General features: G+C 40.3%; 2 protein-coding genes across 56 annotated transcripts in view; one reads left to right on the top strand and one right to left on the bottom strand.

Annotated features, from left to right (window-relative positions):
- ANK3 (ankyrin 3) overlaps window positions 1-16,731 on the top strand; it is a 388,986-nt gene extending 372,255 nt beyond the window's left edge. For 17 of the 24 annotated variants that reach the window (XM_079975546.1, XM_079975564.1, XM_079975542.1 and 14 more), the window contains 10 exons: window positions 267-341; window positions 1,712-1,843; window positions 2,722-2,865; window positions 5,155-5,812; window positions 7,020-7,398; window positions 8,816-8,983; window positions 11,903-11,986; window positions 12,121-12,180; window positions 14,405-14,490; window positions 15,139-16,731. In XM_079975546.1, the coding sequence (XP_079831672.1) occupies window positions 267-341; window positions 1,712-1,843; window positions 2,722-2,865; window positions 5,155-5,812; window positions 7,020-7,398; window positions 8,816-8,983; window positions 11,903-11,986; window positions 12,121-12,180; window positions 14,405-14,473 (1,769 nt within the window). In that variant the 3' untranslated portion in view covers window positions 14,474-14,490; window positions 15,139-16,731. The remainder of the gene's footprint in view (window positions 1-266; window positions 342-1,711; window positions 1,844-2,721; window positions 2,866-5,154; window positions 5,813-7,019; window positions 7,399-8,815; window positions 8,984-11,902; window positions 11,987-12,120; window positions 12,181-14,404; window positions 14,491-15,138) is intronic. The other 7 variants (XM_079975556.1, XM_079975558.1, XM_079975565.1 and 4 more) reach the window with 5 other exon arrangements.
- LOC307215936 (uncharacterized protein) overlaps window positions 1-21,516 on the bottom strand; it is a 125,234-nt gene that overhangs the window by 95,008 nt on the left and 8,710 nt on the right. For 16 of the 32 annotated variants that reach the window (XR_013838717.1, XR_013838722.1, XR_013838723.1 and 13 more), the window contains exons 2-3: window positions 20,162-20,232; window positions 840-941 (exon numbers count right to left, since the gene is read on the bottom strand). Coding sequence is in view for 4 of the 32 variants with exons in the window: in XM_079975775.1 (XP_079831901.1) it covers window positions 20,162-20,232 (71 nt within the window). In the remaining 28 variants the exon portion in view is untranslated. Of the gene's footprint in view, window positions 1-839; window positions 942-1,372; window positions 1,583-16,859; window positions 17,172-20,161; window positions 20,233-21,516 lie in introns of those variants that run through there. The other 16 variants (XR_013838718.1, XR_013838728.1, XR_013838729.1 and 13 more) reach the window with 3 other exon arrangements.

Below are 21,516 nucleotides of genomic sequence, written 5' to 3'. Positions count from 1 at the left end.
CACTGTTGAACAGTTGAGTAGATAGATTGTTGGCATGTTTGGTTTCATTTACACAATTAACATCATGTAGTTTGACACTCGGCCTTATAAAGGTGGCATTTTTTTTCAAATCTGTGACAAAAATTTATTTATTGTAGGTTTTAGGGCACTCAGTCATTTTAGCAATTGATCTGAGCACCAGTTAACATAGTACAATGTATTAAAATGCTGTTAGTGCTAAGAATTCTTTCACAGCACATTTTTAATCAATAAATTATAAATCACAGGTCCACAGAGTCCATGTGAACGGACAGATATAAGGATGGCAATAGTGGCCGATCACCTGGGACTTAGTTGGACAGGTAAGATTTTATTTTGTGGTGATGATATTGCAACTAGCAATTCCTTTTGATACCCAGCTGAGGGTGTGTATGTGTGTGTGTGTTAGAATGCAGTTTAGTCCTCAGGGCATCTTTTGTCTGCAGAAAAAGAGGGATACAGTGGACAAGCGAGATTGCAAGAGGTCTTTATGAAATGTGTTTTAGTAGTACTCCTTATATTATAAAATTTCCATAAACAAGGTTTATGGAAGACAATCTTACTTGGCTATGAGTGATCACCAAAGAAGAAGAATATAAAACTGGTGTTTATAAAGCATTTGTGACATTTGTATCCCATCATTTCTTCAGGGAGCTAAGTCTGATGTGTCAGCCACACAACCACCCTGTGCAATCAGTTAACATGATAGTAACCTGGTCAGGACACCCCTAGCGAGCTTCATAGCATTAGGTGGCCAAGCAGGAAACTTAGTCTTGAGACCATCACATGTTGCATGGGTTTTTTGTTCACAATTTTGTTACCTCATTATCTCTAGAATCCACTGCATCGGTCCTGTCTCCTCACAGGCCTCGGATATGGTAGGGTGGGCAGAGGTTAACGAGGTTTATTCTTCCTCATCTGTCCTGTAGAAATGTAAGAAATAAATACTTTTGAAGTAGCACAAAGGCCCTTTTGATAAAGACCTCTCTCCAAAGCAAAGCCAGCGAGTTAGACTTCTCTTCATTCTCACCAACTAGTATTGTAATATAGGCACTAAAAATTGTGTAGCTTCCAGAAAGGATCTTGACTGCACACGGGGCATCAAGGGCCATGAGAGGCATTGGTTGCAGCCATGTTGCCTTGGCAGTAAGGCAGCTGACCAGTCCTGCTCAAGGAGCAGGCAGATCTCCTGACGTGCCCCTCTTGTCCATTGTTGACAAAAGAATGGAGCTCTCATTGCTGCCTTCTCCTGCTTCCTCCTACATACCCCAGGCATGTCAGAAATATTTTATAGCTTTGTATACAATATTTGACAGTTTGGATTCAAAGTATTCTGTATGAGAGTGGAAGGTACCTGTTTGCACTTTGAAGACTCTTTGTGTGTTTGCTTTTGGCCATTTTCCCTCTCTCTGACTGCAGTTCTCTTGCTACATCATATACCTTTCCAGAGATTTATCTGAGTCTTCAGGGTAACTTACAACATGAGGAGGTGAAGACAAGAAAGCCCTGGTGCATGCATAAAACACCAGCTGCAGTTCTTTGAGTTGAAGCCAATGTGTTGCTACGCCACATAGTAATTGTGAGGTCATCAGTGATTGTCTACCTGACTGGAAGCCTGACTTAGTCCTATTAGAACAGTTTTCAAAATAAACTTTGTTATCTCTCTCTTCCCTCCATTTCCCCCATATTATAGAATTGGCAAGAGAGCTGAATTTTTCTGTTGATGAAATTAATCAAATCCGGGTAGAAAACCCAAACTCTTTGATTGCTCAGAGCTTCATGTTGTTAAAGAAATGGGTGACCAGAGATGGGAAAAATGCTACAAGTAAGTTTCATAATTATTATTGTTTTAAGTATGTAGAAGTCCATATTTTGCTGAACTTCATACACAGACTAGACCCATCACTTAATGACTGTGGCCTCAACCAGTATGTGAGAATAAAATGCCACAGATCAGAGACTATAGATATAATTTTCAACTCATACATTCATTCATACATTTCAATTCATGCATTCAGCTGTGGGTCATCAAGTTTTGAGAAGTCAAGGAATAAGGAATCTGCATGCGTGTGTGAACTGGATCTGTCTGGATAGGCTTAAAACAACACAATCTCACAGTTCTCACAGTGAGAACAGATGAAACTGCCTTATATTGAATCAGACTATTGATCCTTCTAGTCCAGCATTGCCACCTGTAACTGGCAGCAGCTCACCAGAAGTCTTTCTAGCCCTGCGTAGAGATATCTGGGACCTTCTGTGTGCAAACCATGTGTTCTCCCTACTGAGCCATAGCCCTTTCCCAAAGTAGTTCTATGCACATACAATGCAGTGAGGAGAATGCTGTCCACTGTTTTAGAGATTGTGATAAGGCATGGCTATGGGAGATACTGCATGGCAATAGAATTATTCAATTTTTACAGTAGCATGCACTTATACACAGAGTATTGACGAAGAGCTGATTTGTGCTTTATAGGCACTCAATATTCGCTATGGTAGATACATATGAAGTGTGAAGGTGAGACACATGTCTCTAAACACTTGGGAACGTGCACTGGAAAGTAGAGACTGGTTGATTGAATCCACTGCATGCATAAAGATTCCCATGCTATACATGTTACTGTTGCGACCACTGGCCATACTCATAGACAGTTACAAATTTCAGTTATGAAATACTTTTCATCTATTTTGTTCTTCCTTCCACAGCTGATGCCTTAACCTCTATATTGACAAAAATCAATCGGATTGACATTGTAACTTTGTTGGAAGGACCAATATTTGATTATGGAAACATTTCAGGCACCAGAAGCTTTGCAGATGAAAATAATGTTTTCCATGATCCTGTTGATGGTAACTGAATTTGTTTCATTTTGACCAATATTTATCCACACAGAAAAGTCTTTTCATCTAATAACATAAACTATGCAAGATGATACTGTTTCAAATAAAATATATATTTATTTATCTCAAATATTAAAAAAATCAGGGTATGTATCAATGAACACTTCAGAGTTGTTTGGCTCCATTAACTTAATTTGAACTCAGTCTAAAATTACTGTGAAATTGTTCCCTTTGGTAAAATTACAACTGCTTATTGTTTCTTTACATTCTAAAATTACCCTAATGGGATAATGAAATTCTGGTACTCTAATCAATGCCCAGATTTATGCTGAGATTTAACTTCAATTTTTGTTCGTCAACTGTAAAGGCTTTTATTGCGCAGATAGATATATAAATGAATCTGTACTACTGATCAGGTGCTAAAAACTAATTCTGACTTTGAAGATACATTAAGCTGCTTTCCAAATACTTCCTTTTTTGTTTTGTTTTGTAAGCTATGTTCTTCTAAACACTATGAAAGTCTCCCTTTTTCTTCTATTTTATTCAAACACATGCTGTTTTTGCTGCCTTCTGCAAGGATTTTCTGGCTGTGTGCAGCGCTTATGAGCTTAATTCATCCCCAAGCAACATTCTTGGTCACTGAATCACCGCATTGCAGAAATTTAAATTCTGTGGACATTTTAAGAAGTTTTCTCTTGAAATGTTGCTTGTGCCTTTTAATCAGAGACAAGTATCTTTTCTACAAAGAGAATGTGCTTCTCTGTGTTGCTGTCTATCCTTCCTCTCCTCTGAACCTTCCTCAAGCTTCTTGTCCTCACCAAGACCAGACTACCTTTTAACTTTCTCTCAGTTGATTCAGTTGCAGAACATGGAGACATTAGTGCACATTGCTCTCCAGGCAGCACAATGTAATGCTGATCTCTCTCCCCATCCCAGCCTTTCATCAGCTCATCAACTTAATATTTACCTCTGAGAATATGGTTTACAGTTCACTGTCATTTCATTTGTCTATGTTCAAGTCTAACTGCCAGAGCAGGGATGGTCAACCTCTGTATTCCTGGGGGCTGCTCCATTCACCAGCTGCTAGTCTGGGCTTTGAGAGCACTTTTCACAGAAGCAAGCAGACCTCATTATGGATGATGAGGCTTCATAGCAAAGCTAGCAGTAAGGGCTCTATAGGTATGGAGCATTCACGTTCGGGTGGCAAAAGATCATTAATTGCTGGGTGGAGGAAGTAATGTCCTTCCGGAAAGATGCTGTCATGAGGCTGATTGGTAGCTTGCTTTTGCCTTTTCAGGATGCTCTTAATATAGCTATACACTAAATTCTACATGCAATATTCTTTGGACAGGTGTTTGTACCACACATTTATTAAAATTGGGGAGGTACTTCAGGGCTGATCAGGCTCACAGGTCTCCAGCGGGCCATCCCTGTTCTAGATAATTATTGTTCTCTCTTTTTTGTTGCTTATGTTTTTCTTTTCTCTCTTTATTCAATCAGTGTTTCTGATTGTACCCATGTCACCAAGATCGCCTCAGTCTCCAAGATCACCAAGATCTCCTTATTCATCACAATCCTCTCATCTCTGTAGTTTTACCGTTCCCGAAATTTATATCTAGATCCTCCCTACCCTGTAGTTTTTGTTTTAGATTTTGACTACAGTCTCTGAGAATATGCTATACTTTTCTATCCTCTTTAAGGTTCATTTCCATATTTCTAACAACTGCGTTATCATGATGCAGTGATTAAAGTTGAAGTATCTACAGATGATATTTCACATTTGTAATGGTATAAAGCCAAGTAGTTTTATCTTTTGGAAATTGGATGATAAAAATGTACACCAATTTTTAAGAAAACCTGGCTGTCTTGCTTTATAACATAATTCATTACATTTAAACTTTTTGAGTAAATCCAAATACAAGCAGAAAAGTTATTTTGCCACAAAATACCACTCTTGATATAAAAAGACAGCAAGCAGCAATCCAGATTCAGTCCATTTGCTATTGAGAAGAGAAATATAATACTACTGAAATAACTGGAAAACCAGTAATTGAAAAATTGCAACCATGTGTGCTGTAGGCCAATAGTAATAAGCTGTGCTGTATTAGCCATTTCATCTACTTTGGTTTTGTTGCATTCTTTAAGGATATTACATTCATTATTACATTCCTAATTAAAGTGTTGTTACCATTTCATACATTTTCCACATTTTACATAATTAACTGGCCACTCTGCATGCTTGATTATATGTCACTCCATACTTCATTGCAATCAGTCCAAATGTGCTGTCTTCCATAGGTTATCCCACCATCCAAGTGGAACTGGAAACTCCCACTGGGTTGCGCTTCGTGCCACCCACCCCTTCCCAGCAAGATGATTTCTTTAGCGATTTCTCTAGCATAGAGTCACCCCTTAGAACTCCCAGTAGACTGAGTGACGTGTTAGTAACTCCACAGGGAAACATAGATGATACAGCAGCAGAACCTCCAGTGGTGACTGAAGAAGACACTTCACTGGAAGACGGCAAACACGATTTCTCAGTGCCTAGAGAAGGAGCATCTAAAGATGTAGGCCAGATCCAATTGGATGAAATGGACTTTAATGATTACCCACGCTATCTTGGTAGTTGTGCCGAGGTACCAAAACAAAAGCTAAGCCAAGAGACTAGTCCAACTTTAGTGAGAACTGAGCAGCAGGAGAGAGAAAAGTCTGGTACTGATGAGATGACGGAAGAAAAGCTTAAATCTCTGTTTGAAGACATTCACCTTGACGAAGTAGTTGAGTCTGAGGAGATGACAGAAGAAAAAGTCTTGTCTATTCTTAAGTATGTGCAGCAGGCAGAACAGGAACTGTCTTCAATTACAGGTTGGCAGAGTGAGGCCTCCAGCGTCAATGTGGAGCCGCCAACACCAGGACGCAGAATAAGCGGTGAACTGCTGGATCGACTAGATGACAGGTATGAAAGTGCTCAACTAACCAAGTGTTCTCATTTTGAAAACACATGACTTTTCCCCCCAAACCCATGGTCATTGTATTTCTAGATGAAGTACCTATATAATGCTTATGTAAGGAAGCAGCAATCCAGATTATAAGGCACTGATATTATCAAGGCAGATTTACAATATGGCATTTAAAACAGTGAAATCCCAAACACTGTTAAGATGGGGGGGGGGGTGCACAATAAAATCAGGCTCAGAACAGAATGGGCAGCAGGAAATACATAAGCTTAGTTCCCAAAGCAACAGAAGAATATTTGACCACTTTTCCAATTTCAAAAAAAGTAAAGTAAAAGTTGCACAGGCCTCCTGGAGAGAGGATGGGTATACTGAAGTCCCAGAGCAGTGACAAAAAACCCCCGACGCTGCTCTTTTTGCATTTGCACTGGATGCTAAAGCAAAATCCAAAGGTGATTATACTTTTAGGAGGGTCTTGTTAGCTGATCTCAATACTCTGGGTACGGAGGGAAATTATGTAAGGGGATATGCTTCCTGAAATAAGCTAGGGCTAAAAGATCAAAACCAGCACTGGTAAAATGCTAATTAGCCATACTGGCATGTGGATATATGAATCTTCCTTATGCTATTAACAATCAAGCACACTGTTGGCAGCTACCATCCAAGGTCTTGGGGGCAAATGCTTTTCCTACACCTGCTTACTGAAATCCTTTTAAGAGGAATTGTAAGTGACTAAACCTGGGACATTTTGCATGCCAAATTTATTGCAGAGCTATACTCCCTCCCACTGTACTTAATGGAAAGCTCTAGTCTGAATTGTGTGTTAAACACACACACAAACTTTATTCTGCTCTTTGTTTGAGAAACCAAAACAGCAGAGCTTCCTTTGCCTTCAGATCATCATCAAATTTTCTCTGAGCCATAGAAGCTCATTGGTAGATATTGAGCCTTTGGTGCATATTCTCATTCTCAGCGTAACCAGCCTCACAGGTTTTTTGTGAAGAAAATACTTAGCCATATATGTCACCCTGAACTCCTCATTCTCATTCTCAGCATAACCAGCCTCACAGGTTTTTTGTGAAGAAAATATTTAGCCATATATGTCACCCTGAACTCCTTGGAGGAGGAAGGGTGGGACAGAAGTACAACACATAAATTAACACTTATCTATTTTCCAGTGCTTGATCATGTTTGCTTTGTCTCTTGTAGCCCTGACCAGTGTAGAGATTCTATTACCTCATATCTCAAAGGAGAAGCAGGAAAGTTGGAAACCAATGGAAGCTACTCAGAATCTACAACAGAAGCAAAGACTAAGCCTTTCGTTCAGGAGTCTGCAAAGAGCCTAGGAAAACAGAGCGACAAGGAAACTGTGAAACCAAAAACGCAAAGTTCTCTCCGAACTGAGCAGCAAACCATCTCATTAACGTCGCATCAGAAATCTTTGCAAGAGGCAAGCAAGCCAGCAGTCGATACACCTAAAACCTCTGTGCCTGTCAGCATGAAAAAGACGAGCTGGAATACTTCCGATGACAGCAAGCTGAGACCAAAAGCCCAGGAAGAGGAAGGAGCAACATCGTCCGAACAAAAGGTATAAATGCCATCCGCCTTACTTTGTGTGGGAGTTTTCATTCTTAATTCAGCTAAAGCATTGTGAATATAGAATGAACTTCCCTCTGTGGCTTCCCTTTTATATTTCTCCCCAAAAACTTCCCAGCTAGGGCCAACCATGCAGTGCTGAAACTTCAGTTTAGAGTGACAAAGTTTAGTGATCTCCCCTCTCTTACGCAAACTCCATCCCTCTCATCAGCCACTTAAAAAGCCTCGCTTAAACCCAGGTTTAAGCTTTCCTTGAAATGAAAGCAGAGAAGCAGGATTGTGGTGAGGGAGCAGGAAGAAATGATGGGGGTGATTTTGAGCCTGCTCAAAAAACTGCAAAGGGTCCCTTCTGAGAATCTGGCACTTGCCCCCAAATGGGTTAAAAAACCCCAACTCTCAATAAATCTTTCTGAACCAATGTGTGTGCATGCTGCTCACTGTTGGCAGTGGAGAGCAGCATGCAGCTACTGAAAGTTAGGTCAATGAAGGAAACTGTGATGGAATCAAGGCTCTTGCTCAGCCCCAAACCTATTTTGGAGACTGGTCAAGGGACCTCAAAGGTCTAGTGCCCCATCAGGAGAACCCTCTAGACATGAAGCCAGCACCCCATGAGTCCTGCTGGCCACCCAGGTCCATAGACTCAGCATAAGAGAGGACTCTGAGGAAGCCTACATAAAGGACTAGGGTTGTGGTGCCAAGCTCTCCAGGATCCTCTCGCCAGTCAGTTGAGAGAGCCACAGGAGCAGATGGAAGGCAAAAAAATTAAAATGCTCTTTACTCTCTTCTCTACCCTCTGTCGAAAGTTCCTTGTGGGCTTCTACTTAGAATCATAGAATTATTTCTGCTAATATTCTTCAGTCTTTTGGCTTTTTGTATCGCTTCTGCAAACCGTGGTTTGCAAATGAGGAGCCAACCACAAGAGCCTTCCCATGCCCTTCCTCCTTCCCTGTAGCCCTGAACATTCCTAAACAAGAGTCTCCACTTAACCAGAATTTGAAACCCTGGTCTTGTGCCCAACCCCTGATATACAATCAATGGTTTGCTGATGTAATATAAAACCACACTTGAGATCAACAAGGGACAAGAGGGGGGAAATGTGCACCGGAAGTGGGAAGGGAGTACATGTCCCCAGGGGTGTGCCTCCCTGTCAGTAAACTATGGTTTGCATGTAGCCTGCCACGCATTTATGGCTATGCCAGGCTATACCTGTACAAAACTGTGGTGTATTTTGAAATATTTTTAAGGCAGCTCTGAATGCAGAATGCCTACCTCACTTGTGGACATGGCAAAATGCTCCTAACTGAAATATTACCTACCCTGAAAGCAAGATTGCAGACATCCCCCCTATGGTGTTTTTCAGGATGAACTAATGTTGGGTATAACCATTTTCCCCCTCTGTTCCTGCTCAGATTCATGTTTGTCTTTTAAATGAGCTGGTAAAATGTACTAAAAACTGCATTTATCAGGAGTATAGTGAGAGTGACAGTGACAGTGACATTGAGATTCAGAGTGATTCAAGCTCAGATGAAGAACAGAGAATCACTACAAGGGTTTATCGGCGACGTTTGATTCTGAAGGTATCGCATGACTGTAGTTCCCACTGGCATGGAGTTGGTCTTGGACTGCAGTACTAATAGTGTTCACATTATACTCCTTCTCTTGGTGTGCTATGTATTTCATAACTGATGGCTGCCCCTTGTATAATCTTAAGACTTGTGGTGGAAAACAACCAAATTGCACGATGGGTTTCCTTTGGTAATCCCACTGTGTGCAGCATGACTTTGCCTCTATAGGTGCACTTTGACGAAATATATACAAATGCCACTCAGTATAGTGAAATTATAACCTGGATCAACAGCAGTTTTGCAACTATGACCATTATAGCTTGGCTAGTAACAACTGTGAAAGACATATTAATTCTGATTTTGAAGCTGAATGTTGGAAGATTTGGGACAGATAAAAGAAAGTACTTCACACAGCTATGGAACTCCTCCCACAGGAGGTAGCGGTGGCCACCAAGTTGGATGGCTTTAAAAGAGGATTGAACAAATTCATAGAGGACAAAGCTATTGATGGCTACTAGTCATGATGGGTATTCTCTGCCTCCACGGTTTGAGGTAGTACTGCTTATGAATAACACTTGCTGGGAAGCACAGGGAGAGCGCTCTTGTGCTCTGTTCCCACTTGTGGGTTTCCTACAGGGATCTGGTTGGTTACTGTAAGAACAAGACTCTGGGCTGTTGGCCTGATCTAGCAGGATCCTATGTTCTTGCAGTTTTTGTTTTTAATAGCATTCTTCTGAACAGTCTGAATCAGGGGTGGTTAGCCTTTTTCAACCCAAGGATGGCATTCCCCGTTGGCCAAGAAACACTCTGGGGGCTGTATGCTAGTGGCAGGTGTGACCCCACACTCTTGCACATCCACAAACCACACACATGTACAAGACCCACAGCCCCCCTCCATGAGCTGATCCATACAATCAGCTGTGGGGGAAAGGTTATCCCTACTCCCTCAACTGATGATCAATTGGCTGGTTTTAGCTGCTGTCTGCAATAAGTTATAGTTTTGTTTTTTAAAAAAACCTTTTATGTAATTTTTATTATTTTGAGCAATCCTGGGCTCCCTTGCGGAGAAGAGTAGGTTATAAATGTGAATAATAAATAGATGACTAGCTAGGGAGTTCTTTGCATTACTATCCATCTGATGGGCTGATACCTACTTTAATTACATAATATGTCTAGCTTAGGTTTATTCCCCCATTTTGCCACCACTGGCAAAATTTATGGGTTCTTGGAGGGAGGCAGAAAAATATTCATGGCCCCCCCCCAACATCTTTCTCCTCTTCTCTTTGCTCCTCAGTAATTTATGCAATTCATGCACATTCTTGACTAACACTTAAATATCTATCCGAAAGCAGACACTGTAGAGTGTCTGTCTGCTCCTACCAGGCACTTGGCAGTGATGCAGAGGGCTAGACCTCAGGGCCAAAATCAAAGGCACTGCAGCACAGCACCCACCCACCCACCCTATAGAGTCCAAAATGACAGGCTAATAGGCCTGGTGTCAGCAGCTGGGCCAGCACAGGCATGCCAGGTCACCGCAACATCTTTCTATTTTTTAAAAAAGATGCTCACTTTATTCTGTTTACTGTAAAATATATTATCATTTTCTACAGCAAAATTGTGCTTATTCATAAATAAGCATTGTTGTGGGGAGGGTGAGGAATGTTAGTTGTGTGGTTCACAACTTAGCCAATACACATAGCCATCTAAAGAGGAAAGTGTAGGGTAAGACCATGAAGCCCAGAGCCTGAGATTACCTAGCTACACTACTGGTGGAGGCAGTTGCCTGAGAAAGTTCATGCCGTGAGAAATTAGTTCATCTAAAAGGGAGGAAGACACAACAAGAGTCAGTCAGAAAGACCTACATGTGTTGCAGGGCTTTTTCGCTTTCTTCTTCAAAGAGCAGCTCCCTAGGATGCAGAGATTCAGCTTCTGAGCATGTGGTCTGCTTCCTAGGGGCTGTTCCACTTCAGAAAGCATGTGTTGGACTGTTATCTCATGGTTGGTTGGTTTGTTTTTGTTGTTGTTGTTTAAAAAAAACCTTTCTGAATGTTTAAAGTTAGCATATCAGAGAAAATTGTTTTACCCTAAGCTGCTTTCCCAATTTTTTGTTCCAGCTTTTCATAACAGTTAAGATTCAAACACAAAGAGTAGTCAAGCATGATAACAGCAACTGCAGTATTAAGCGATATAGTCCAAGATGAACTATTTCTGCATGTCAGAATTGACTTTTTAAACACACTAATTTGTTTGCTTCTGTGATTTATTACCTGGCCATCAATGACTAATCAGCATTTCTGGTATGACTTATAAAAAAACCCCTATAGTGTAAGGGAAGGACTATTCAAAATATGAAGTTAAAAAGAATCATGTGGGTAGATGGAACCTTAGTCTTTGTCTGCTGGAATAGTCAGCAAGAAAGGAAAACCATTATTTCAGGGGGGATATCCTCTGAGTAGAAGTAAACACCAGGCTACTACAAATATTCTATCAGCGCAAGCATTTCAGCTTGCCAAACAGAACGAAACACCCCTACATATTGTTCTGGGGGTCCTTCTGACTCCCGCAAGCAAATTTTGTGGGGTGCTGGGGGAAGGACCGAAAGCCCTGTTGCACAAGGCTTCCACTGATGGGGTTTGTTAGGTAAATCCCACCCATTTTTTGGTGTTCCTTCATAGCATGGCAAGGATCAAGATAGGCCTGTGCATGTACACAGAGTACATCCACTACAGGCAACTTCCAATGACAGCCCATCACAGATGGCTTCTAAGTTTAAGAAGACTTTTTAAATGTGACACTACCATATGAACATCAGTAGCTGCTGTTTCTGACAAGTAAAATCCAACATGGCATGTTTTTATTGCTCGGAGTGGTGTTGAATAGCCAATATTTGGGAATATGGGTAACTGGCTAATATTGTAACACATTCTTTAGGGTGAGGAGGCAAAAAACATTCCTGGTGAATCTGTTACAGAAGAACAGTTTACTGATGAAGAAGGCAACCTCGTCACCCGAAAAGTAATCCCACCTTGCATTTTCATTCTTTTCTCCCTCTGCCTCTCTCTGTTGACGCTTTCTACATTAGCTTTGTCCATTCAGAGTCGGGTGGAAAAAGTATCGATTTTTGTTTTTTTCATATTGCTTCCCTACAGGTTACCCGGAAAGTGTTAAGGCGTGTTGTTATCCCACATGAGAAAAAACCTGGTGACATGGTAACCAGTGTGTGTGTGCAGGAATAGCAAATAAGGGCTGTGTTGGTTCTCTAAATGCTAAAGACTGCTTGCAGTTTAACATTAAAGCAATGCAAAGCAAGAGTGCCTGTGCTTTTGACAAGCTGTGCATTTTGAACTCAGAAAAGGCAAGGTCTCACAAATAGTGTGTTGTGTGCTGGCAGGGTTCTTCGGTTTTTCATTCAGTGCCTTCAGATTCTTGAGAGAAATGTATTTCATTTTGATATTCTAGTAGGAAACGTTAGCATTAGGAGTGATTTTTAATACAGCCATTTGAAATGGCAGAGTCTGAGCCTGAACACACTTTGCCATTCCCATCTCCTACTACCTCCTCCAGTTTCTTTTACTAGCTTGACAGAGGACACAGAGCAAACTGGAGGGGAGGGGCTAACTTTGTGGTCTTTTGCTGTAAAAGAGCTTTCTGTGGCACAGGCTGGAATCCTGTGGAAACCTACCTGGGAGTAGTCCCCCCCTCCAGTGGACATAGTAGGGAGTGATTTCCCAGGAAACGTTATGCTAGGATTGCACTGCAGGTAGCTGAGGGTGCAAGCATGAAACAAGAACCAGTGATGGGGTTCCTGAAGCCCTCTAGTTTCTGGACTATAGCTGCCCTCAATCCTGACCACTATCCACAATGCCCAATACTGATGGGAATCAAAAGCTATCAGGGAGGTTTCTTATCCTTGACGTTTGGATTATAGACTAAAACAATGCCAGATTTGTGGAGGGATTTTGTTTTGGTTTTTTACTTTTTAGCACCAAGCGATTATTCTTCTTCTAAATTTTCCCCTATTAAGGTCCAAATTGAAGTCAGCTTTTCTAATGATCTTTGAATTCCTATTTTTAAAAAAGGCCCTAGGGAAAGTCTTGATTAATCACCTGTTTTTTTAACCAATTAATGAATTACATTTAAGGTAAGTTTGCACAATACCCAGACTTAAGCACTTGTCCTTTTTGAGAAGTTGAAAGAAGATACCATGTTATTTAAGAAACAAAAGGTATTGCTTATCGTAAAAAGGGAAGGTTGCTTTCTTTTTAAAAAAGAAAGGCTAAAGCCATTCTCAAATACAGCAACACCCCAGAAGCAAAACAGCATCAAAAAATAAACAAGTATGCCCTTAATTCACAGACTGCCCCCCCCCATTAAAACTGGCCAGCACAAGTTAATGACCTAACCTAACGGTTTACTTGGTTACCCTGTCAAAAGCACAACTTTCTTCTAACAAAATGTTTTGATGCTGCCAATCCTTTGCCAGTAGAGCTATGTTCCATCTGCAGGCAAAAGTTGGTTTGCCAATTTAAAAGGAAAAAATGTGAGAAAAATGTATTTCTACATCAGGAGAATGGAATACTCTCAATGAATTAATTTTTTAAAAAAACAGGGAGAATGACAGGCATTAATGAGGAGGAAATGGGATTGTCCAACTGAGTACCAGGTTCAGCATCATGGAACACCATTATGTAGTTAGACAGGAGAGTAGGCTGAGACCATCACTTGCATCTCACAATTTTCAGAAAAAGCAACTTGTGAAAATTCTGGTTCTTCTGTATTAGACCTATGCTTTTTAGAGACCACATTTTTTCATTAATACCAATGAGCTTTCATTCCTTCAACAGTACTATGCATCTTTGGTTATTGTCTTTCAGTGGCAAAAGACAGGAGATCTGCACTGTGTGTCAGCTTTTAGATTTTGTTGCAGATGCGTTTCGCTTTAGCAAATACTTTTACTGACTTTCCTCTTCCCCCCTTTCATTACATTTTCTCCATTACTAATTTACTTCAGTTGAAGCTGAGCTGTTATGAACTCTGTTAAGAGCAGTGAGCTTTGTTTCCAAAGGATCTGCTAACTTGGGATGTCCAGAAAGGGGAATCTGGCTTTTCAAGAGGGGTGAAACATTCAAAATTGCATTAAGGGAAGTAGACCTGTGATATTTCCTGATCATCACTGAACTGCGGCAGTATCCCAGTCTAGCATACAATTAATAACATTGTAAGGCTATGTTTCCTATGTTTCCTGATGGTACTGAAAGCTTGTGTTTTTTGCAGCTTAGTAGACTGGCTACAGAGCTGTGGTTTGTGTGTCTCTGAAGTGCTCAGATTCAATAGCTTCTTACATGTCCCATTCCAGCTGCATGGGACGTGCTAGAAATCAGTTTGATAGAAACCTCGGCATCTGATTTCTGAATGTGTACCTTTCCATTAAAGCAGGGAGAAGGTTATAAGATGAAGACGAAGAAGGAAGTCCGGCATGTGGAGAAGACGACGTATTCATAACATACAAACAGCAAATGGTCAGTTTGCTACACAGACATTCTACTCTTAATACTCTGAGCAAAAATGGAGTCTTAGGAAGCAATAAAGAGGCACGCCAGCAACAATGGCATATGTTAAGAGAGTTTCAGATTCAATACAGGCACAGACTGGGACAAAAATCTCTACTTAAAAGGCTTGCTGAAAAAGGAAAGTATTTGCTAGCCAACGGAAATACACTAGAAATGGTGGCCTATCTTTTAAATTGTGGGAGTACCAAAAGGGTAGGTGCCACCACAGTAATGGTCTGATTCCTGTATTGTATGGAACAGAACTTTTGATCAGATGGTACCTGAAGGAGGCCCTCTCTTGCAGAGCATAGTGATAATTTCTGAATAAAAGGAGTGTGACGATCTTTCAGGTACCATAACTTTAATGTGATTATGCCAAGTTATCAAATGTTGCACCAGCACGCCCCTTTCTAAACAAAGACATGCTTAGGGTGGCCTGTGCAGGCCAGCACCACAAAAACATACACTTAAGCAGCTATTGCAAAGATTATGTCATTATTGCTTATGCCAAAGGAATCTTTAGGACTGAAATATTAGGTGCTTTTGAAAGGTAGATTTCTGATATTGGTACTGTTTTTTTCTTCTTCTTTCCTCACCCCCTCTCCCTTCTGTCTCAAGACTGTGTACGCTTTTACTGCCAGTATTCTAGAGAGAAACTCAAGGAAATGGGGGAAAAAATCAACAGGAATTTTCAAGTCACTGATAAAGCGTGTGTGTGTGTGTGTGTTTGCTGCTTCCACACATTAACCGCATGGATTTTATGCGACGAACAAAACAAATTTAATTTAGCATGAGCCAGTTCTACAAGAGCATGGAAATTCACTTTCATTCACAGCATTGGAGAGTGTGCAATGGAGAACGATGCAGTGTATATACAAGATTCCCACACTGGAACAGCTTCGTTGAAGCAATTTGATGTCATCTGAAAAAAGGAATTCCTGTAGGATGAGGGGATGTAACGACACTGAAAAAATGGTTTAAACCACAGAAAGACACTAAAATTTACTAAAATCCACAACAGCTCGCCTTATTTTTCTTGGACCCAAACTGTCAGGGTAATAAAATACTCTTTCGTTTTTTTCTCTTTTTTTAAGGAAAAAAATAACTAACATCAATAGTTTCACTGTAAATAAATAACACTGTATAAATTCTAAGGAGAAGTAGAATAAATGTTGATAATTCTTAGCTCACAAACGGAATATTGCATTCATGTTGAACAGAAATCAGTGTCTCAAACGGCTACACCTGCAGGGGTATTCTGGGTGTATCTTCACAGATTCTTGTATATTTAGCAATTATAATGTTTGTATATGCAAAACGCTAGCTTGATTTTAAAAAAATCTTTAAAATCTGCTGCAAATTTAATGATTCCTAAAATGAGGAATTCTGTAGTTCTGTGAAAAAAATTTTTTTTCTTCAGAGTACTAATATTTTGATGCATGCGATTCACCTTATTTTGATGAAATCTTTTCCAATTTTGCAAACACTAGGCCGCAATGTGACAAATAAAACTCTGGGGGGTGCAATCAACCAAGCACAGCTGCTAAGGCCCCTCCCACCCCCCGGGCATTTAAATGGGGCTTGCAGTGGGCTCCAGCACAACCGCCACTGAAAACGAAGGCTGGTTACACAGCAGCAGTGCTTGGCGGAGTGTGCCCTTTACCTGTAAACACAAAGCCCTTCATCTAATATTTGTTGCTGTTGCCAATTTTTTCAATGGAAACGATCTGAAATTTAAAGAAACCATAACATATACAGTAGTTGCATTATAGGGAGGGGGGTGCTATCTGTTCTTGCTTTATACCGGGGGAATATGCTTGCAGCTTTTAGAAGTGGGTTGGTGCTCTTGTCAGCACAAGTTTGGGATATTTAAAAAAAAAAAGAAATGAAGAGAAATCCTTAGCTAACAGACTGGCAGCACGCTGTAAAAATATTACTGTATTGTGTACTGGCTCTAAGATGTAGAATCTTTAAGTAAGCCAATCATCTGTAATCATTCTAGCAGTGTAATATTAGGTTGCTAAGGCTGCTGTGTTTTAAAGGGCATTTTTATTTGGGTTTTTGGTGAAATACTTTAATTTGTTAATTATCTTCATATGAAAACAGGTTTCATTGATAATAGCTCTAATTAAATATGTATGAAGAAAACACAAACACTGGATGATCTAGTTGATTATTTAAGCATAAAATAAATTGTGTTAAAACTCTTCACTTATATGTATATTGTGGTATTTATTCATAGTCCTGTGGAAATGGTGGGAGTGGCGCATGTTGAAAATGTGGTTACAAAGAGAGACTGTATGCCCAAGTTTTCCTGCTCCCAAGCGGCATTGTCCTACCTTCTCTTCTCTGGGTCCCTCCCATCTCTTTGCCTTCATGCCTCCTCGGCCTGCTGCATTATTTCACATCTTCCCTCAAACTCCTGCCACCTCTTCTCTTTCTCTGATATTGGCTTCTTCTCATTTTGTAAGCCTCCAAGCTTCTCCTGATCCAGCTTCTGTCTCCTTAAGCTCTTCTTCTTCCACACCTTCTCTCCCAGACTTACTGCTTGCATTCCTCCTTGACTTCATCACCTTCCCTCCATACACTGCTTGCTTCCATGTCATCCCTTTAACTCAGGGTCTCACCCCTGCTTCCCATCTTTCATTCCTGTGCAGTGAATGCTACTGGCTACTGATGTCAGGTTGGGCTGCTGATGTCATAGTGGCTCGCCTTATGATGGAACCTGTCTCCTGCCTTCAGTAGCAAAGCAATGAAGAGAAGACATGGGCAAACTCCCTTGCAGAAAAGTGGAAGATTATAGTAGCAGATTGAAAATGATGCATGGAGAACATCAACCATCAGTTCTTTGTGGAGTGCATTTCACTAGATGCACTGGAAGAATAGGTATTTTGCCTTTCACTCACATGTGGAACACTTTCAGATACAAGTGGTGTTTCTTGTACCGTTTCTAATAAGAACCATTACTCCAGGTTATGCACCAGCCATATGTTGGATAGGCAAATAAACAAATGTGCAAATAAAACATCCTCACAGGGCTTCTCTAAGTGCTTGGCTCACAGCTTCGGCTTCCTCCACTCTGTCCATCATTGTCCTCCTACTTCTGAGGGGAGTGTTGATCCCTTATGTCTTTTAATCAGTGTTCAGATTTTTAGCTCATCCTTGGGGTACTCCAGAACAGTCATTATGATGATAAATATCCTCATATTATATTGATTTGGAACTTAAAACTCCAGAAGAATAAAAAAAAAAAAATGCTGCACAACTTTGGGCTTCCAACCAGCAACTTGTAGCTTGCAATCAACACAGGTAAGAGTCCGAAAATAGAATAGAAGGCAAATGATCAATGCTCATTTAGTACGACTGAGCCATTTGCAACTTTTCAGTGACAAAAGGACTATTTTCCACAGCACGTAAGTGTGTAGTACCACCACTGGATTGCAATCATAAATACTTAAATTCTGTTAACATAGTAGCATACTGTTATCTCTCTTTAAAAGTATTAATTCTATTCATGGATTAATTCTACTCATGAATATTCATCACTTGTTCTCTAGATTTAATTAGTACATGAGGACTTAAATAACTGCACGTGTGAACTATCTCTGTTGAAAAGTATTATTTCTGAGCTGAACTGCACTAAATATCACTTTAGTTATTTATACAATAAAAAGCATTTGTTTCATCTCCCCACATATAAAAAATTGTCCATTTATTTTTGTAGGTAACTTGAGTGGCAATAGTGCACTAGTCTGGAACTAGTCAAGACAGCAGGCATGTAGCAAAATCCTGTCTCCCCCAGGGAGTTTATGGCTGTGTACACATTACCAGCTTAAGATGCAGCTAGGCCTTTCTTTTTATCAATTTAGATCAAATATAGTTTGTGGGAAAATGCATCAAAACACAGTATTTCATAGGAAATGACAGGATAGATATAGATTGTAGCTAATGTTGCGTGTACACCTTCCCAAACTAGCAGTGGGAGTTCATTGGATGCAGTGCTTTTCTTCTAGAAAAAAAGGTGCTAGTACTACATGCCCTTGAGAACTCCCAGAAAAAAGCACTGACTGGATGCAGAGTAAACAAAGAGGGTGTACACAGCATAATACAACAAAGCATACAATGTAACATCAGTGCACTATAAGTCATCATAAAGGGCAGCCCAAGTGGAATGTGGTGGAGATCACCACAGCACCCAGAAATTGTGACATGGGTTTCACAGTAGCATACATTACCAGGGCACAGAGGACAAGAAAATGCCAGGATGCTATTTTTGGTGGCAGCTAGACATCTCCAAACATGACTAGTTCCAGTCCTGGTCCCTATAGCAAAGAGGGTAATATAGCTGCAACGAATCACAGGTTGGTGGTGGTTGTTTTTTTAAGCTGTATAATAATGCTAATTGGTCATACTTTCTTCAGCATTTCCCCATGTCTGGAGTTCTTTTGCAAGGTGTGTATTTTGTACAAAAGTCAAAGAAAGAGCAATCATGAATAGAAAGTGTTGGCTGTTGGCAACAAAAACACTTGGAAAACTGTAAGAAAATTATCCCCAAGTATCTTGGTGCTACAATTGAAAGGTAAATTGCAGCGACTTAAAATTACTCCAGCAATCTCCAAATCTACACTGTACATCTGTAAAGACTGACTGAAGATGTTTTCCTAACAAGTGCTGAGAGCACTGAGAGTTCTGAACATTTATGTGGAAATACTTTTATAAAGGCAATCTCTAACACGAAAATTAATATATGTCTCCACCAGGATTTATTTATTTTTGCTGGGGGGCATGGAAATTATTATGTTCTATATGTTGCAGCTGTATCTTAGAATCAAAAAGCACCTCAGCCCAGCTTACACTTCAAATGCAAGAAATGCCCACTTACTAGCTTTCTCCAAACCTGCTTTAAATGTGGCCAGTACACATGGTTTGCGACTTTCCCTTTTAACAAGTGAAATAACATGCATGTTACATATTGCCAGAGCCATCCAGGTACAGTGGTACCTGGGGTTACATACGCTTCAGGTTACATACGCTTCAGGTTACAGACTCTGCTAACCCAGAAATATTACCTCAGGTTAAGAACTTTGCTTCAGGATGAGAACAGAAATCGTGCTCCGGCGGCGTGGCAGCAGCAGGAGGCCCCATTAGCTAAAGTGGTGCTTCAGGTTAAGAACATTTTCAGATTAAGAGCGGACCTCCGGAACGAATTAAGTACTTAACCCGAGGTACCACTGTATACAATACAAACACTAGAATCAAACGATTCAAACCATTCCACAAACTCTCTGCTCAGGAATATAAACTTTCCTGATACTGTGCCAATGTACATCAGCATTCATTATAACAAATTAAAATATTACTGGGGGAAATGCCTCCTACAGTCCTTGCATCCCACTCCTGGGACACAGTCAAGAATGCTAGAGAAGGTTCAGGCTTCAGCGGACCTGCCTACGTGCCTTTTATGCTACAATCAACCAGCATGCCTAGCCAGATAAAGAACAAGCAACAGCAATGGAGGTTATTCAAGGCCTACAGCACATCCCAGTCATTTGAACTGCAGTGCTAGGATCCTCACAGGTATTACAATCAGCCAGAGCAGCAACATCTAAGCTTACCCCTCCAGCAATGAAGAGTTACATACCTTGCTCTTATGTGACACAACACGGGGAGAAGGCAGAAGTCTTGCTGATTGTTGGTGTTGCTTCAGCTTCTCTGTAAAAGATACAGGAATCGATATGACTATGACAGTACAATGAGTGGCAGAATTTTGCTCCTGGTGAAAAAGAAATCTATCATGTCTATCAGAACCTTCATGTACTGTATTTCTTTTTTAAAAGCAAGTTTCTATCGCTCCTTGTTGTGGAGGGGGTTCCCTCCCTTTGGGGAGAGGGTTATTATGCTTTAAACAGTTACATGGCAGACAGAAATTCAGCAGGTGGTTTTTCATGTCTGCAACTTTATGTTGAGAAGCATACCCTGCTGGATTTCCACCTATTGTGTAACAGTTGAAAATACAGGCACCTTGCAAGAAAGAAAAAGGGGCTTCATAATAAAGAGAAAATACTTTTTTCTATTTTTTTGATTTTATTGTTTTATTCACATAATGTACATTCTTTACAACAGACAACTCCAAAATAAAATCATATATAGCAAAACCTTAAGTCTCATGTTTTCATTTACACTGATCTCTTCTCCGATACCTTTACTTGATATTTCTTGCTGCTTTCTGCTTTCCTTATTTTAATTCCTTATTTTAAGTCTCTTAAATCCTATGCCAATCTTTAACAATTTCAATTAATGCCTTCACCTCCCTCTCCCACAACCCAGTACTTCCTTCCACCCGTGTGAGATCTTCTTTGCCTACTATTATTTTTGTTATTGCTGCATTACTCACTTTATTTGTTATTCCATCCTTAGTATATTATCCTATCTCCTTGCACCTTTTAAACTTTTGCATATTAATTTTAAAGCTCCAGCACCGGCCATTTTCATGTATTCCTTAACACATTCCCACTCTTTATTAATTTTTTGATTAGAGCAGACTCTGATTGATGCTGTTAATTTTGCCATCTCCGCGAATTTGAGAAGTTTGGTTCTCCATTCTAATAATTCTGGTATTTTATCAGTTTTCCAATTTTTCACCACTATGATTCTGGCTGTCGTGGTTGCGTAAAGGAATACATTCCTTTTATCCTTGGGGATGTCACTCAATACTAAACCCAGCAAAAATGCCTCTGGTTTTTTAGAGATTGATCTCCTAAATATCTTTTTAAGCTCTTACTGTATCATAATCCAGAATTGTTTCACCACTTTGCACCCCCACCATATATGGTACATCGTCCCCACCTCCTCACTACTAGGGTGAGGTACCAGCGGTAAAACATCTTCATTATGTTTTCCTTAATCAAATAGCACACTGTACAATTTATATCAGTTTTCCATAGTCTTTCCCATCTGTCTAAGTGAATTGTCTGGCCCAGCTCTTGTGTCCATTTT

This window comes from Podarcis cretensis (genome assembly GCF_951804945.1).
Source record: "Podarcis cretensis genome assembly, chromosome: 5".
Classification (NCBI taxonomy): Eukaryota; Metazoa; Chordata; class Lepidosauria; order Squamata; family Lacertidae; genus Podarcis; species Podarcis cretensis.
This window is presented reverse-complemented; position numbering and strand designations above follow the sequence as displayed.